This window comes from Protopterus annectens, chromosome 2.part1 (genome assembly GCF_019279795.1).
Source record: "Protopterus annectens isolate FY-2018-M chromosome 2.part1, PAN1.0, whole genome shotgun sequence".
Classification (NCBI taxonomy): Eukaryota; Metazoa; Chordata; order Ceratodontiformes; family Protopteridae; genus Protopterus; species Protopterus annectens.
In genome coordinates, this window is record NC_056729.1 from 1,700,421,239 (window position 1) to 1,700,440,856 (window position 19,618).

Sequence of the window (19,618 nt, forward strand, 5' to 3'; positions counted from 1 at the left end):
AGATGTGCACAGACAACTTAGATTCTACTTAGACAGGACTAAACCTCAAAGGAAATCTTAACTGCTGGTGGCATTTGTTGCAGGGGCAGAGGGGAAGGCTATTTCAAAGCAAACCATTTCTAAATGGATAAGCCATTGCATTCATTTCTGCTATAAGCTCTATGGAAAACCTATCCCCCAGGGGATCAGACCTCACTCCACCGGGGCTGCATCTATCTCTACAGCCTTTCTCAGAGGCGTCCCTACCAGGGACATCCTAGAGGCTGCTACCTGGAGTTCTGTACATACTTTCACCAAGTATTATCATTTGCCAATTTTCTCTAAATCCAGAGCTGGCTTTGCCACTGCAGTCTTGCAGGGCCTTATAGCTGGCCCTAATGCTATCTAAATTCCTCCTCCCAACCATAGCTTTGGGAATCTACCCAAATGTAATGACTGCAACTGTGAAACACGAAGAGCATAGTACAGTTGTGTACACTTACCATAAATGTAGATGTTTGAGTGTATTCACTGTTGCAGTCCTGGTTACCCTCCCTCCAGCCCCTTAACTTCTTTTGGCTATACCTCTGCTTTCCTTTACTATGCTTAAAAGCCTTTTTGGTGTATTTGCTTTTTTGTTGGAGTTATATCTTTGTACTTTTATATTTAATTGTTTCCCGTTAGGGGGGGCACCTGACATCTGGGGCAAGAAAAACTAATGTAATTGCGTCGGCTGCATGTTTTATACCCCTGATGTCATGGAAGAAGGGGCAGCAACCGACGAAGGACCAAAGACTTTGTTAATCAGGCCGACTGAGGGCTACCTGCAAGCAGATAACCCAAATGTAATGACTGCAACAGTGAATACACTCGAACATCTACATTTATGTTAAGTGTGCACAACTGTACTTTATGGCTGTGTTATCTGAGTGTTGAGATACTTGGAGAAATATGAAAAATAACAATAAACCAAAGTAATTAGTGACTCAGTTGTGAGACACACTGATGTCCACCTCACCAGGCTTAACAAGGAGAAGGTCCCTGTCAGTTGTCTGTCTGGTGCTAGAGTCCGTCACATCATGCACGCATTTAAGTCTCTCTACAAGTACAAGTGTGACTGTCTTTGTCCATGTTGGTGTGAATGACTTGAGAAGTACCTCCATCGACTATATGAAGAGAACAGTGATTGAGCTCTCAGAGTATGTGTCCCAGGCAGGTATGACCCTAGCCCTAAGCAGCATCCTACCCTTCACCAAGAATGTTACCACAATACCAACAGAAAATAATTGACTTCAGCAATTGGCTTAGTTTCTGGTTTCATTCCAAGGGGATCCAGTATCTGTCTGTCTGTCTGGGATGACATGGTTGACAGGCCTCGATGCTTTGCCAGAGATGGCCTCTGCCTGTCTCCACTGGGATTCCAGATTCTGGCCAAGGTTGTCACCTCTCCATTGTGCCTTTTTAGGCAATGTCCCAAAAACAAATCTTCCAGCATAAAAGATCTGTCAAAAAACAAATTGAAGGTAATCTTGCTTAATGCTAGGAGGCTGACCTGAGGCTTTCCTTGCACTGAAAGATGCTGATGTCTGTGCAGTCATAGAAACTTGGTTCAGGGGTGTGGAGAGTACTCCTGCCTTACCAGGCTACACCTCATTCCACACATTCTTACCCCAAAATGAGATCAGGAAGACTAAAGTTGGTGGAGTATCTATTTTCGTTAAGGCAGGCACATCTCCAGACTTGCTTGCTAGCATGACACACTGGAACTACTCCACGTGCAACTGACAGTTGGCAAGACACCCATCCAAGTTATTGCCAGCTATATACCCCCTCCATGACTCAGGATACCCACTCCTCTTACCTGGATCTGCTGGATTCCATCAATGTACTCCCTAACACCCTTATCCTTGATTACTTCAATTACCCCACTATAGACTGGGTGAGCTATTCTGGCACTCAATTCCTTGACTTCATCAGTTCCAGATCACTAAACCAGCTCATCTCATCCCCCACAAGGGGAGATAACATTCTGGACTTTGATCTCACCAACATGGGTGACCGCTGCACCACTCCCATAGTATGTTCTTCCATGGTGAGATCAGATCTTCAGACTGTCTTCTTCAAAGACCCCCCCCCCCCAGCATAATCAAGCTAAAACACTTCTCAAAAGCTGACTACAACCTCCTGAGGGAGGTTATCTGTAGCTTCACACCCCCGCCCCCTCAGAGGATGTAGACAACTGTAATGAACAGTATGCCAGTGCAGCATACAAGCACCTCTTCAACTGCATGGACTCAGCCATACCCAACAGAACTAAAACCTGCTCCTCAAGGAAACACAAACCTGTTTCGTGGACATCCTCTGTCAGTAGGCTTTACAATAAAAAGAAGAAACTGTTCCCCAAGGGTGAAAAGGAACAAATTCCAATTTGGAAAAATTCCCTCCTTAGCCTCAACAAGCAAATTAGATCACTAGTGAAAACCTCCAAAGCCAGTTATGAATTGAAACTAGCCTCTGAAACGAAGGGAAACCACAAAGCCTTCTTCAGTGACATCAGGAACCTCCATGGCAAAGCCCAGGTTTGTTCTGAATTAGTACTTAACTTAGTACTTAACAGTATCACTTACACTAATGCTGTTGACTTAGCCATCCTACTAGCAGATAGGTTCATTGCAAACTTCACCGCCTGTCCTCCCTCCAAAGGCCCTTTCGACATCCCCGATACTTGTCCCGCACCTCACATCTCCATAGATCAAGTGTTAAAGGCCCTGTTCAGGGCACAGAACACAGCTTCCATGGGACCTGATAGTATCCCAGGCTCTATTCTACACCATCTTTAGCAAGAACTGGCTTCGCCATTGAGCACCCTATTCAACCACAGCCTAAGTACAGGCTTCATTACAGCAGGCTGGAGAACTGCCGTTGTCATCCCCTTGCACAAAGGCGGTGCTACTACTGACCATGGAAACTATAGCCCCATTAGCATGACAAGCCTGATATGTAAAACCATGGAGTATATTATTATGGATCTCAAAAACAAGGACATAGGCAATCTCCAAACACTTGACCCCACCCAGTTTGGATTCGTCAAGGGGAGATCTTACCTGTTGAACCTGGTTGGCTTCTTCAAGATTGTCACCAAGGCACTGGATGAGGGAAAGTCAGTGCATACAGCTTACCTTGGCTTGGCCAAGGCCTTTTATACAACCCCCCCACTCAGGCATCATCGAAAGGCTAACACAACTTAGGTTCATAGGTTCATACTAGGCTATCTGCCCGAGGGCATTTACAAGCCTAGCCCATAGTTTTGTGGCTTACGCCACCCCTTTAGTATGGGGAACTATACCCATTATTTTTCTGTGCCTCTGTCGAGCAGTGACACTGAGGTAATCCCTGGGGTATATCTGCGATCTCCCATCCATTGGTCAAGATTTCTCTTGAACAAGGCCAGCGAGGTGCTCTGCCTCACATATACCGGGATTTTATTCCACAGCATAGGGAGTCTTTGGGTGATGAATCTATCCCTCCAGCACGTCCTATTAATAGCCATGTCGAGGTTTAAGTCTCCGCCTTGTGGCTCTGATGGATCTAGATTTTTGAGGTGAAGCATATTCATCAAATCTGGGTTTGACATGGCCTTGTATGTTAGGCAAAGGTCACCTCTGAGCAAGTAGCGACTGAATAGAGCTGGAGTTCTTTCAGTCGGGCAGCATAGGACAGATGTTTGAGACCCTTTATCCTTTTGGTGAGGAACTTTGTGGCCTCTCCAGCTGCTGCAAGTGTCGGGTCAGATACATTCCGAATGGGGCATTGTACTCAATCATTGGTCTGATGAGTGATGAGTATAGGGAGACTATGACCTCCCTTGATCTAGATGAGAATCCCTTCATGATAAGGTGGGCAATGTAGAAGGTCTTCCTAACTACTTTAGCTACATGGGTGTTGAATGACAGACTACTATCAACCTGGGTCCCCAGGTCCCTGATAACTTCTTCTGTGCTCAGTGGATTGCCACCTATTTGGTAGCTAGGGGTAACCTTGTTTTTCCCAAGGGTATGACTATGCATTTTTTGGCATTTAACTTTAGGCCATGGCTCTGGCACCAGTTATCAGTTTCTGTGAGACCCTTCTGAAGGATATCTGTGTCAGATGTGTTTTCTACGGCCCAGTTTGCAGTCATCTGCAAACTTTGTCAGCCATAACCCTCCTGTGTTTGCTTGTACTGGAAAAGTAGATGCCTAACAAGAGTGGGCCCAGGACTGAGCCCTGTGGTACACCACTTGTGACAGGCTTTGAGTCTGACATGGCGCCAGCAACTCTGACCCTGTGGGTTCTGTCACTCAGCCAGTTTGCAACCCATCTTGTGATGTATGGGTTAACATTTAAGCTGATGAGTTTTTCAATGATACCGAGTGGGGTATTGTATCAAGGCCTTCGCCAGATCGAGGTAGGCTGTATGGACTGCCTTTCCTCATCAATGGCTTTGGTGACTGTTTCAAAAAGTCAACCAAGTTTAGAAGGCATGATCTGCCTTTGACAAAGCCAAACTGGGATGGATCCAAAGTCTGCAAATTCCCTATGTCTTTATTTATGAGGTCCATTATGATCCTCTCCATGGCTTTGCAGATAAGGCTTGTCAAGCTAATGGGCCGGTAATTTCCAGGGTCGGTGGAGGCACCGCCTTTGTGAAGTGGGACCACAGTTGCAGTGCGCCACTCCTGCAATGATCCAGAGGTAAGACTATGATTAAACAGCTGTCCTAGCTGTGGGTTTAATTCCTCATTGAGTTCGTGGAGCACACAGCCGGGGACACCATCAGGTCCCATGGATGCTGTGTTTTTTCCTTTCGAGAGAGCAGTTCTCACTTGGGCGTTGGAGATGTTTGGGGGTTGCAATCGCTGGTATAGATATCTCTCCTTTGGGGAGGGGGGAGAAGTTTGCACTGAATCTGTCAGCCAGTATGTTGGCAATGTCTGTAGGATCAGTAATCTTCACATCATTTTGAACTAGTTCTGAGCATGTCTGGGAGTTTCCTCCCAGGTTTCTAACATAGCTAAAGAAGGCCTTATGATTGTCTTTTGAGTCTTTAGCTATTTTTCTCTCAAAATTTGCTTTGGATGATTTTATGAGAGCTTTTAGTTTTTTACTTATAGTGATCAAGGGTGTCTTACCTTTTAAGGATTTTGCTCTATCTTGTAGTAGCTTCCTCCTTTTGTTGTAGAGTTTGTTTATGGCTGGGGTCCACCAGACTGGACGCTTGCCTTTGGTACAAAGAGTCTTTGTTTTGCTTGGGATTGCCTTATCCATGCAGTCCTGCAGGTGCTGGTAGAAGGCATTTGTAAGTGATTCAGCGGCTTGAGTACTGTTTTCCGCACGGGGCCTTAAAGGAGACCACACTAGTCTTTAGAAGTGTGAAGTCGGCTTTCGAGAAGTTCTTTACTGTGGTCTTTTTTATTTCAGGTGGGGTGGGATGAGGACCTCCAGCGAGATTAGTTTGTGATCTGATCTCACCAGTGAGGGGTATACTTCCGTGTTGAACATTGTGCTCCCATGTTCGTGATGATGAGATCAAGTATGTTTTCTCCTCTTGTGGGGATGGTGACTAGTTGTTCCATGGCATTTGAGTTTATGAATTCCAGGAACTTTTGGGCTAGGGTGTTTGGGCTTGAGTAGTGTTCCCAGTCTATATTAGGGTAATTGAAGTCACCTAGTATGATGGTGTTTGGTGATACATTTATCCCCTCTAGTGTTTTCAGGAAGGCCATGTGAGGTTCCTGAGTTTGTGAGGGTGGCCTGTAACATGCTATAATTTGCAGAGCAGTCTTGCCTATGGTTAATTGCACCTGGATGGTCTCCGATGCATCGTGCGTTGCCACCAGTCTTGAGGTGTGGGTGTCCTTGATGAATATGGATACCCCCCCCTCCTTTCTTGGTATTGTCCGGATTTTGGGACCGAACGCATGATAAGAGGTAAAACCTGATAGTGCTGGGGTGCTCTCAGGAGCCTTGAACCAGGTTTCTGTCACTGCACAGACATCGATGTTCTCCATACTGAGAAGGGCCTCGAAAAGTGCATTTTGAGATTTAGACTTCTGGCATTGAGCAGCATTACCCTTAGTTTTTTTCCATTTTTTGTGTTCTAGGGTGGTAGGTTTAGAATTTGAGCCTTGTCTAAAAAGGCACTATGGGGTGGCAAGAGCCTTTGCCAATATCCGAATCCCAGGGTGACAGGTGCAAGCCGTCCCTTGAAGCAGCGTGGCTTGTCCAGCATGTCATCCCAGGCAGACAGACATTGGATCCCCTTTGAATGACACCAGAGTTTAAGCCAATTGTTAAAGCTGATCATCTTATCTCTGTATTGTGGCATCATTCTTGGTGAAGGTAGGATACTGCTCAAGGTCAGGGTCATACCTGCCAGGGCTACATAATCAGAGAGCTCCTCAATGTCTCTTTTCATGTAGTCCAAGGAGGTACGTCTCAGGTCGCTTACACCAGTGTGGACAATGACTGAGTCGTATTTGTACCTGCTGTTGAGAGACCTGAGTGCTTGCGTTATGTGGCGGATTCTAGCACCCGACAGGCAGCTTACTGTGACCTTCTCCTTACTCAGTCTGGTGAGCGGAACGCCAGTGTGTCTGACTATGGAGTCACCAATGACTAGTGTGTCTGGCATTGTGTTTGGCCTTAAGGGCTGTGACTGTTTGACACTCTGACTGTGAGGTCTATGTGTTGCAGGTGTTGTGTTCTGAGGTGGTGGTTGTTTGGATGTCTGCTTTGGTGGCCTCTGCTGTTTTGGTAGATTTTTGATCAGAGCCGCCGAGTATGTCTTTGTGTGTTTATGTGTATGATTTGAGGTTGTGATGGTACTATGTGAGACTGGGTCTATAGTGTGTGTGGTAACCTTCTCCTCCTGACTGGTCTTGCCAGTCCTATGTTGAGAGAGCTCAGCCTCCAGTTTGGCCGTATAGTTGCATCTCTCGCATGTATTTGTGTTTTGTGGGAGGAGGAGAGGGTTGTCAGGTACATGAGGCAATTGTAACATTGCCTCAATATTCCCAGGTTCACCAGCTGAGCAGGAGAGGACACTAGCAACTGATCCCTCGACATGCTAGAAGGACTAGACAAAAAAAAACTTTAAAAGAGATTCCGGGGGGACGTGGGTGACCGAGAAATGGGGGGTTGCCTTTTTGGGGTGCTATCTATAAGAGTGCCGTATCAAGGTAATAAGTACTGTAGGAGCAAGTGCTAGGTTTAACAGATAGAGAAAAGTCTACTTGGAGTCAAGTAGAGATGATCTTTTTAGGTATTAGAGAAAGTGCTAGTAACAGGGATGCTTAAAGGTAAGATTGAAAAGAATGCACTCTGCAGTGTGCACTAGAGAAGTTAGATATGAAAGTAGGTAACTTGAGTTTTACCTGTTTAAAAAGTAGGTTTAGTGGAGAGTTACTATTTTTAAAACAGCAAGATGGACTGAAAGGGGTGGTTACTTTTGTATTTTGGTACTATGAAATACTGTAGGATGGCCAATAAATTTAAATAATTGAAGGGGTGGGATTTCAAAAGTGATGGTTTTGTGATTACTCACATAAGCCAGTGAAAGTAGAGAGAAATGAGATATATGGTCAGATTAACATAAGAGGCGGGCAACTAGAAAGACAGTTTTAATATGCTGTTAAAACACAATGCAAGCAAAACACAAGGTAAAGAAAACAAACTACAGTATTCAAAATATAGAAAGGCAATACAGAAATACAAAAAATAACAGCAAACTAACCTTTCCTTCACAGCAAAGTTGGCACTTGGCGTGTAAATCCTTATCTCATCAGGTTTGTGGCCATCTAGCTCACTGACAGAACCATCAAAATAAAAATAGGAACGTCCATCTCTGGTATCACACCTGTCAGTAGTAGAGTTCCTCAGGGATCTGTCCTGGGACCCCTACTGTTTGGCATCTACTTCCCAGAGGTGTAGGCAAAGACAAAAGGCTTGTGCCTGACCAAGTTTGTGGGTGACTGTAAGTCGGGTGCTGTCATTTACTCTCCAAATGATGTTAACATACTGCATGAGGGTCTCACAGCAACTAATGAATGGTGCCAAAGTCATTGCATCAAGCTAAACTCAAAAAAATGTATCATACCGTTCTGCAAAAACACAGCCCCTGCTGATTACCGCATCAGTTGCAACCCCCTAAACACACAACCTGGGTGAGACCTGGGTACTAAGGGTGATAACAGTCTCACATTCTACTATTATGTAGCAGCAGTGGTCAGAAAAGTGTTTTACTTGGTTCACCTCATAAGAAAAGGGGTTGCATCCAGAAAAAAGGAGGTTATTGAGTATGATGCCCTGTTTGGTATGTACCTCTCCAAACATCTGCACCAAATGAGAAGGCCACAGATGTACCTCACAAAGAGAATCCATGGCCTCCAACACTTGCCTATGAGGACAAGCTCAAATCACTATAATTCTACACGGTATCATGCAGATTGCTCAGAGGTGATCTGTGTCTCGCCTACAAGGCAGTCTCGGACCTTGCCCTACTAGAGATGCTCCATAAGTATAACTTCTCGCACATTATTCACTTAAAAGGCCTGAATTTAATATGCAACATCAATAAAACCTCCTGGAGAGACAGGTTTGCCTCCCAGAGGCTGCCCCATCTCTGGAATTAGACTTCTCATACACATCAGAGTACCTCACTGACCCTCTTCAAGTGCAACCTTGATGAGTGGATGGTAAACCACAAATTTGTCCCAGGGGTTCCACCTGTGTCCCTCATTGACAGGGGCGACAGGTGCTGACTGAGGTTTCTTTTTGGGGCTGAAGTGTTGGCTAAGCTTGTAAGGGCCCCAGGACCATTAACCTAGTAACCTGCTATGATCCTATTATTACAATTCAAATAAACAGTATACAATAATATTCAATATCTATTTAGCTGCATTAGACAGAGGTCAGATGTCAGTACAATTGTTTGCCATCATGTATGCTTTAAGGTGACCTCTTTTATTCCTTGTATGTAGCATGGTTTTGGAATTATCAATGCAAATATGAACAAACAATGTTTGACATCTTGAGGCATCAGTAGGAGTTAACTGCAGAAATGCCTGAAGGCACATTCGGCTGTAATGAGTTAACTACTACTCAATAAGCAAATACAGAAATGAACAGATAATAGAAAAATAAGTGATGCATAAACATGTATATAGCAGTATGTTTAAGTACATAAATGAATGTTGTTTTGGCAAGTAGGTCAAGTTCATAGGAGGTGGCTGAAGTTTAGTAGTAGACTAGCAAGTGGGGCATAGTGAAGTTGAGTAGTTTGTAATGGAAATTTGACAAGTTAAAGGTTTAGTATGAGGAAAGGTATTGTGCCTATATTTACCTATAGCTAAATTGTTTCATGATTAAATAATGGTTATAGAGAGGTTGCTATGAGGGGTAAGGTCTCAGTAAGAGAGTTGTTCAGTTACAGGATATATCCTGTATTTCATGTTCATATTGCTTCTGCAAAAGCTGTTTTAAGTTGAGCTCTGAAGTGCCAGCATTCTGCTGTTTCACGTAAATGACCTGGTAGGGGATTACCAGAGTTTAGGGGCTAGAATGGACATGCTGTGGTCAGAGCATTGGTGTTTAGTCGCAAGAGTTTGGAGTGCAGAATGAGACCTAGCATGGCTGCTGAGATTGTTTAGAGAGGTAGCTTCGATTATTGTCATGGAAAATGGCAAATAAGTGTTTTTGCGGAGTAATTTGAAGAGTAGGGAACCCAAACGTAAAGTTGATATGCTCTCTGTAGCCATTTGGCTTTAGATAAGGTGACACAGTGGTGCTCTAGCTGTGGTGCATTGGTAATGAAGTGGAACATTTTGTTAGAAATGGATTTAAGTATTGTGTCTTTTTAAGATGCAGTACCACATAGGCAAAAATACATTCCAGTTGAGTGAGAAAAATGCCTTTTCCTGTGGCAGCTCTGGCAGGAGGAGATCGAATTATCATTTTTTTCTCCCAAAATAGCAAGTAATTTGGTTTTTAGATTAGGATTTTTTAAGTGGATGATTTGGTGGTAATAAAGTGGTACCAAATGCTAGGCATCTAAAGGATGTTACTGTTTCAGTTGAGTTAGTGAATTGATGTGTGATATGTAATGCTTTAGGATATTTAGCTAGTCTTTTGCTGCACCTCAGATTACATATACATTTTTTTGTAAGCCATCTGTTAAAATTTAGGAGGTGTATTTGTAGTTGGCTTTGTATGGTCAGGTGATTGGGAACAGATCTGTACATAACTGTGCCATTGGTATATAACAGAAGATGAAGCTTATTTAGGTATAGGGGTTGCTTATTAATGAATATGAAGAAGAGTATAGGTGCCGGTGTAGAACCTTGTGGGTTGGTTGAGAGAGAAAAATGGTCCATTGCTTTTGTCTTTTTAAACTTACAAAACAATTTCACACAAAGCAAAGTCTAGTGCAGCTGTAATGTTGTTTGTGCTACATCTTCAAAAGATTGCTTATGTGATGCCTCTTCATTGGTACATTATCCAGTGGTAAAGTGAGTCCTAAATTAAGTGCTGATTAAACCACAAGCATCAGCTGTTGCTGAACTGAGCAGTACAGTGATGCAGCAGTTAGTGGCTTTATCACAGCCCTCTGTTACCAGTCTGTTTTTTTTTCTTCTGGCTGGGGTGTCTCCTGTAGAGAGTCCTCACTCTGATGTCCTTCAAGGATGCATCTGCAGTCCTTACAAATGGGTTGTCCTGTCGTCAGGCAGCCCTTCGGTCGGCCGGATTCCAAAGTCTGGGTCTGGCTTCGGCTGGTGTCGCACTTCACCCGACGTCATAGCTGCAGTTACTCGGGTATAAAGGCATCAGCCGATGCCATTTTCCTCATTCTTTCTTGCCGTGTGGTGCCCGAAGCAGAAGCTGTTCGCAAGTGCCGGTTGGTCAGATCCAGAGATTACTACTACCGAATACTTCAACTACTACCGAAGACTTCTAAAAAGTGAAGTACCCCGTTGGGGACTCTTTCTTGCCTCAGCCGATGTCAGAAAAAGTGAATAACTGTTTAACTTGTGGGAAACAAATACCTCATAAAGATTTCCACTCTTACTGCTTACCTTGTTTAGGCCCAGACCACGACGTAGCAGCTTGTCTAGCCTGTGCTTCTTTTAACCGACGGACGCTTAGACGTCGGTCGGAATTTGCTGAGCAGTTTTTCGGCTCTGATTTTGCTTATATTATGCCATTGGATCCTCCGACTTCACAAATATCCAAAAAACGCAAGGAAAAGGACCGACACTCGCAGTCCGCGGTTTCGGCCGAAAACGCATGTTAAGCCAATCATGAGTGTCTCGGTTTCGGCTGAAACCGAGCTAGCGGTTCTTCCTTCAGCTGAAAACATGCCTTCTACCGAGGCCTCTTCTAACCTGGTGGAATCGGCTTCTGAAATCCAACCTGCAGTTGCGGTTTCTCAGGAATTATCTGACACTATTCCCTTGGATATTTCAACCCCTGCACGTGGAGCTGCTAGGCCTCCTGCAGCCATGTCCATTAAGGCCTTTGCCAGGGCTAAAGCAGCTAAAGCTACAAAATCTGTGCCTGTTAAGACCCCCTCTCACAGGCCCAGCTCCAGTTCCCAAATGCTTTCTTTAGCAGAGGATCTCATTTCTTTAATCCGGGGATCCCAACCTCATCCAGACAGGGCCTCTCACCCACCTCCAGAGAAGAGGCCTAGAGCAGAGCCCCCTGAGCCAGTGTCCACAGATGTTTCCTCTGATGATTCAGATAATACAGACCCTCCAGAGGCTCCTTATTCTCCTTACGAAGACTCTGATGCTGAAGAGTCCATCCCTTCTGCCTCTCCTCCTGAGGAATTTTCCTTTGGGGAAACCTTGCATGCTATGAGGGAACAATTTCAGTGGCAGGGCCAAGATTTTTCAGACTCCAGGAAAAGGCTTAGAACCTTCCTGCATTTACCACAACATAGGCCTTTAGCTATACCTCCAGTTCTTTCTGTTGTAGATGATGCATTTAATGATGCTTGTACTGCTCCTGATTCATTACCTCCGGCCCCTGCTAAGCCCGATAGGTTCTACAGGGTCCCGGACACCCATCACCATTTATACAAGGCTCCTTTTGCAGATCCCGAGACTATCTCCCAGGGGCCTAAGGCTGTAGCAACTACCTCTGCAAAAATCCCCTCTGAAAGGGAATCCAGGTCCTTAGAGAGATGGGGTAAAAAAGTTTACACTTCTGCTACTCTGTCAGCTAGGGCCTTGAACTGTCAATTTCATATGATCCAATATCAAGAATTTATGCTAGACCAGTTAACTAAAAAACTGTCCTCTGATGAACCTTTAGATAAGAAGTATGTTCAGGAAATGTTACATAACATTCAGCAAGTTAGTAACCATTCTTTAAAATGCGGCTATGATGCACTGGAGGCTTCCTTTAGATCAGCCATGACTGGCACAGTTATCAGAAGGCATGCATGGTTAAAAGAGCAGGCCTTACCGGACCATGTCAAATCAAAACTATTAGATGCTCCCATGGACAAGGTCAATTTATTTGGTTCTCCAGCTCAACAGGTACTGAAGAAGATGGAAGAGAAGGCAAAATCTGTACAAACAGTGAAAGATTTCTTACAGGTCCAACCTCCAAGGTTTAGCAGGAATTGGCCCTCCAAGAATTGGTCCTTTCCAGACTCCTCCAAAGCACAGAGAGGCAGGAATAGGTGTTCAAGAGGCAGAAACCAATCCAGGGGTGCCTACAGGGGACGCCAGTGGCAGGGTTAACAACCAGCGAGGCACAGACGCAGCCACCACCACTGCAACAGGACAATCACAGTGACTTGGCTCTGGCACCGCCTACCAGGGAACAACTGGAAGCACCCTTAGGCGGAAAGCTAGCTTTATTTTCAAAAAACTGGCATTACATCACAAGAGACAAGTGGATTTTGCAAACTATAGACCAAGGTTACAGGTTTCATTTCCATACTCTACCAGGAAAGAGAGGAATGCCAAACCTATCACCAAATCAAAAGTCAGAAGCTCTAAAACAAGTACATCAATTATTAAAAATAAGAGCTGTGGAAAAAGTACCATATATGGAGCAAGGAAAGGGCTTTTACTCCAGACTCTTCCTAGTACCAAGGAAAGAAAGCAAATGGAGACCTATTCTCGATCTGTCCGCTTTAAACACATTCCTCATTGTTCCAAAATTCAAAATGCTGACCCTACAGCAGCTTCTTCCCATGCTGGGCAAGGAGTCTTGGCTGGTTACTCTAGATCTCAAGGAGGCATACCTGCACGTCCCCATACGACCAGATTGCAGAAGATACCTCATTTCTTGCAGGATCAGAGCATTATCAATTCTCAGCATTGCCCTTTGGCTTATCTACTGCGCCCAGAGTGTTCACGAAATGCCTGGCATCAGTAATCGCTCATTGCAGGCTTCAGGGAATCCAAATCTACCCTTACCTGGACGATTGCCTGATACAAGCGGACAACAAGAACAAGCTAGCAGAAGACTTGAAAAGAGTCATTTACCTTCTACAAGCCCTGGGATATACAGTCAATATAAAAAAGTCAGGCTGATACCATCCCAAAAGATAACCTTTTTGGGTGCGGAGCTGGACACATCCAAACAAATGGCATTCCTAACAGTAGAACAACTCCCTCTCTACTTCATGGCATTAACAAAGCAAAACCATCTAACAGCAAGAAAAGTCCTACAGGCATTGGGCTTCATGGCATCCTGCACATGAAAAAGCTACAGTGGTACCTAAAGAATTTATGGTCTCAGCACAAGCACAGCCTAGAGACTCACATCCCAATAATTCCATGCCTGAAGCAAGAATTCCACTGGTGGGCTCAGGCCTGTCAAACAAACGAAGGACTGCCCTTCCACAGCACTCAGCCAAGCCAAATCATCACAACGGACGCCTCAGACCTCGGTTGGGGGGCCCACATGATGGACAAATGCATACAAGGTTTATGGACTCAAGAGCAACTGCATCTACACATAAACCTAAAGGAAATGCTGGCAGTAAAACTGGCAATTCAGGCTTTCAAACCATTTCTTCAGCAAGGCCAGTTGATGATAAGAACAGACAACACCACAGTTATGTGGTACATCAACAAGCAGGGAGGCACACATTCGTACCCTCTATGCCGGATGGCCCTGGACCTCTGGAACGTGGCCCTGAGTTACAACATTCAGTTACAAGCAATTTTTGTACCAGGAAAAGAAAACACTCTAGCAGACATACTAAGCAGGACTACCACGGATGCCCACGAATGGATGCTGCATCCGGACATCTTCAAAACCATAACAAGAAAATGGGGTCTCCCAGAAATAGACTTATTTGCATCCCCACACAATCACCAATTGAAGAAATTCTGCACCAGGACGTACCATCCACTGGCATGGAAGGTGGACTCCCTATCCTTCAGTTGGAAAAATCTGACAGCATATGCATTCCCACCACTTCCTTTGATGCACAAGGTGCTATTGAAGATCAAAGAGGACCGTCCAAGGATCATTCTGATAGCTCCAGATTGGCCAAGGCAACATTGGTACCCATTACTGAGGAGCATGTCTCGGGAACAGATGTGGCCCTTACCCCTAGTTCCCTTGCTGTTAACTCAGAACAACTACAACACCCTGCATCCAAACCTGAAAACTCTGCAGCTGACTGCCTGGAACATTGCATAAGACAAATTAACCCAAATTTATCCCAAAGGGTTAAGGACATTATCTTGGAAGCTCGCAGACCTTCAACAAGGAAAACCTATTCAGCAAAATGGAAAAGATATCTCATTTGGAGTACTGCTAAAAGGGAAGATGTGTCACTGGTAAACATAGCCAACATCCTGGAATACTTGGCAGAGCTATTCCACAAAGGACTGTCATACTCTTCCATTAAGATTCATGCATCAGCTGTTTCAGCAGAATACGACTTGGATCCTCCAGTCTTCTCACATCCTCTGCTCAGGCAGTTTCTGAGAGGAATTAAAAATGTAAAGCCTCCTAGGAAGCCACCATTACCTGCATGGGACTTGAACTTTGTGCTAGAAAAATTGACACTTCCTCCTTTCGAACCAGCAGCAACAGCAGAATTGCAATACTTATCATGGAAAACTGCTTTCCTGCTGGCAATCACTTCAGCAAGAAGGGTTTCTGAGCTACAGGCATTAATGGCAGTACAGCCCTTTCTGATCTTCCATCAAGATAGTGTCCATGAGAACAAATCCTACTTTTATGCCTAAGGTGGTATCCAGAGTATCTTTAAATCAGGCTGTCCACCTACCTACATTCTTCCCCAACCCACAGAACAGGGGAGAAAGACTGTTGCATACCTTGGATGTACACAGACAATTACGCTACTACCTGGACAGGACCAAGAGCAATAGAAAAACTGACCAGCTTCTGGTAGCATATGCAACAGGAATAGAAGGGAAAGCAATTTCAAAACAGACAATATCTAAGTGGATAGGAAATTGCATTAGATTTTGTTACTCCTACCATGGAAAGAAAACTCCAGAAAACATCAGAACTCACTCTACAAGAGCTACAGCCACTACCACAGCTTTTCTACGAGGAGTGGCTACCAAAGACATTTTAGAGGCTGCTACTTGGAGCTCTGTGCATACATTTGCCAAGCATTATAATTTACCTTTATACTCTAGATCCCGAGCAGGGTTTACCACTGCTGTTTTGCAAGGGATCTTAACTACACCATAATTCTACCTTCCTCCTCCCCCAGTTTGGCTATGGTATTCTACCCATTTGTAAGGACTGCAGATGCATCCTTGAAGGACATAGTACAGTTGTGTACCTACCATAAATGTAGATGTCCGATAGGAATGCATCTGCAGTCAGGATTACCCACCCTCCTTCCCCTCTGTGGTACTCCTAGGGTATTTGCCCCTCTTATAGCTAGCTGGGGGAATCTATTATGGTGTATTTGTTTGTATATATGTACATACATGCTTATCTTTTGTTTGTTCTCTAATATTTGGAATCATTGGCATTTATCCAAATTTAGTCCTCCTAGAGGGCACCTGGCATCTGGGGCAAGAAACACTGAGGAAAATGGCGTCGGCTGATGCCTTTATACCCGAGTAACTGCAGCTATGACGGGTGAAGTGCGACACCAGCCGAAGCCAGACCCAGACTTTGGAATCCGGCCGACCGAAGGGCTGCCTGATGACAGGACAACCTATTTGTAAGGACTGCAGATGCATTCCTATCGGACATCTACATTTATGGTAGGTACAAAACTGTACTTTTTCCTCCCTTGTTCTAGGGACATGCCATAGGTGAGTTAGTGATCCTGTAAATTGCCTGTAGGTGTGCATGTCATGCACACGCCTACAAGTTTTGGTATACATTCTGAAGCAGACTGGCAGCTGTCCAGGATTAGGTTCTGTCCCTTCCATTACTGAGCAGTAGCACAGGCTGCAGCTACTGCAACCCTGAGCAGATAATCACAGTACTGGGATTTTTTTTTCTGTTTTCTCTACATAGCAGAGGTCAGTTGTTTCCTTGACATAAAGTTAAATAATAAAACAGTTTAGTGGCTCACTAAAGTTTTCCTTTGAGTTCATTCAAAGTAGAAGATAAGCACTTTCATCCACTAAACTGTTTATGAAAGCTGTAGACTTCCCAGGCATGAACACTGATCTGGAGATGTCTACAGCTCTTGAAGACAGTTTAGTAAAGAAAAGTGCTCATCTTTCAGTTCCGTGGCTCAGTAAAGTTTCCTTTTAGTTCATCTGAAGTGTGTTTTCATTTACTTTATTAATTTATTGGAGTAGCCACTTCAGACTTACTACACAGAGTTAAGGGCTATTGGCTATTTTTGTTTCATTGAGATAGCTTACATGAAAATTGCTTTGCTGATTTCAGTGTAGCAGTACACTATGTATGTGTTAAAGTGGTCTGCTAGTAATGATCTGCAGAGGTACAAGTATACATTTATTCAGAAATGATGATGTAAGTAACCCAGTATGTAACATGGTAGACATACTATAGAAGAGATGAAGGTTCCCTTTAGTTGAACATAATTGCATAAATGCATGTTAGTCTTTTGAAAGTGTGCATCCAGTCTGATAGTAGTCAGAGATGGGAAATAGATTGTAAGCTTTTACAGTAGTCAAATTTAATTTTTGGAAGAAGATTAATGCTAATGTTACTGCTGTAGGACCATGTGTTAGGAGTAGGCGTGTATTGGGCAGGAGGATTAAAGTTAGTTGAAAGGCAAGAGGCATAGTAGTGTTGCATGCTTCAAATTTTGCTTTGGCTAAGATGTTTTGGGCTCATCCCATTACTTTCCACTTGGTTAGATTTTAAGTAATGTACATTTTTAAATCTGTACAACGCAGTGATACACTGGTAGCTTTGTCGCCTCACAGCAAGAGGTTCTCTGGTTCGATTCTTTGCTGGAGTGCCTTCTGTGCGGAGTCTGCATGTCCCTGCGTTCGTGTGGGTTTTTTTCTGGGCTTTCTGGTTTCCTCCCATGTTACAAAGACATTCGTTTGGAGTGTTTCTTCCCAGGCCGCCGCAGAAAATTGGCTTTGTTCCAAGTCAGATTTTCTCAGTAAACAAATGTTAAACAAATAAATATTTGTTAGCACTGCCAGTTTGTAATTAATTGAGAGGCACTTATTTAAAGATTAATTAAGTGCAGGATTTGTGATATCATACCCTCAACCTTTGACTGACTTATGGGTCTCTTGTAATTGGGCAAAATAGGTCATATGTTTCTAGTGGTACTTAATAAAGATTTAAATGAAGTCTTGAGTTCTAATCACCTTGTTACTTTAGTGAAATGTCTGTTTAAATCATATGCAATTGTTACTGAAGAAGAGGTTGCAGTAGGGGAAACTGGTAATACTGAACCTTTTTAAAATACTTATTTTCCTTTGCTTTCATGAATTGTAGTTTCAGACAGGAAATTTCTCAAAATGCTTGTATGTCTACAGTGGGTTCAGTCCCCAGACAAGGGTTGGTGTTTCCCTTTCATTGTTAGTTGTCATTATACTACTAGGTTAATTGTTGTTTCTGCAATGGATGTCTGTGTGTTCAAAAAAAACCCACCATCAGTGGTTTCCTAGTTGAAAGGAGAAAAAACTCTCTTGGGGAGAACCAGGTGCCAAACTGCCCAGTGACGACTTGATGGTCCAATGACGTTGACAACTGCATGGAGTGCAGTAGGCCCTGGGTTCAATTCATAGACAAGGGTCACCGTTTTTCCTTTCCTGGTGAGTTGTTTTGTAGTTTGAGGGATTATTTAGTATTCTGTTAGCGCTTCATTTACTGAATGCTTGCATGCATCAGTACTTTTTTGACCATGTTTATCTTTGTTGTAGGAAACCAGTATGGAACAGGTGCATGTGTTGTTTTTAGTTACATCTGTGTATACCTACTCAGATTTCTCATATATTTTTCAACAGGAATCTGAGAAAATTATTGCTGAACTGAATGAGACCTGGGAAGAGAAACTACGGAAGACGGAAGCTATCAGAATGGAGCGGTACGTGCGACTTTTAATGAATAGTCCATAGTCATTATGGGTTATGCTCAAGGAAGTAGCGTGTACTGTGAATGAGTGAAAGGTCATCATATTACAGTGGAACAACAGGAGAGAAATGCCTTAATTTGTGTTAACATATATTTTGGTAGAGTCAGTACAGGAGCTTATCATAAATGTAGCTGGATTAGCAGGTGAGGACTTCTGTACATTTGAGATACTAGCAGCGGTGAGCAGATGTGAAAGGTGAGGTAGGGCTCTTTATGGTAAATGAGCAAGAGAGTACATACTGTTTTTTGTACAGAACAGACAAGTGTGATCAGTATACTCACTGTAAATTGATTCTGTTAACTCTGGGCACTTCTTTTTGTAGTACAGAAAAAAAACATGGTCAATGTGTGCCTCAGCACCACAGGTCAGTGTGCAAGATGAAGAATGAACAGCTGAGGGTAGTATATAATGTAACCATATATGCTGATGGCATTATTTTCATAGGATCATGGGTTACTACTAGGCTAACTGCCCTTGTGGGTCATTTTAAGCCTATCCAATTACCCCATGCGAGAATCAAATCCTGCATCTTGTGTTTATATGGTAAAAACCTTAGCTATTATGTCAACCCTCCATGGGTTATAAGGAAAGTATGGCAAACCCACAACAGGCTCATAGTTGCAAGCCGTCTCATCCAAAGGAAAACACACTTAGGACTGTCGCACCCCATCCTTAAAGTACAACACACTATCAACAGTCCATCTCCATGGTGTGGTAGTAGAACCAACAGACTTCTGCATCAAAAGCAAGTATACTACCTGTTATGCTACTAACACAGGTCAGGAAAAAAAACTCTGCTTCTGAAGAACCTGTTTAGGAAGGCTTCCCCTAGCTTTTACCTCTGGCTGAAAGATAATATAGTTTTAAACTCATTTTAAGCAAAAGAAAAAAAAAACAACACTTTTACTTGCCAAAAAACTGTACCATTTACCATAAAGAACACTACCTCCCCTTTCACATTGGTAATCTGTGTGGGTAAGTTGCTATAAAAATCACTGTACGGTCAACTTATGAACTTTAACACATTAAATTGACATATATATAAAAAAAGAACCATAT

At 43.5% G+C, this 19,618-nt stretch overlaps 1 protein-coding gene across 1 annotated transcript in view; it reads left to right on the plus strand.

Annotated features, from left to right (window-relative positions):
• KIF1B (kinesin family member 1B) overlaps positions 1 to 19,618 on the plus strand; it is a gene marked incomplete in the record, with an annotated part of 2,363,676 nt that overhangs the window by 678,645 nt on the left and 1,665,413 nt on the right. The window contains 1 exon segment of the mRNA XM_044063146.1: positions 18,432 to 18,511. Coding sequence (XP_043919081.1) covers positions 18,432 to 18,511 — 80 coding nt within the window.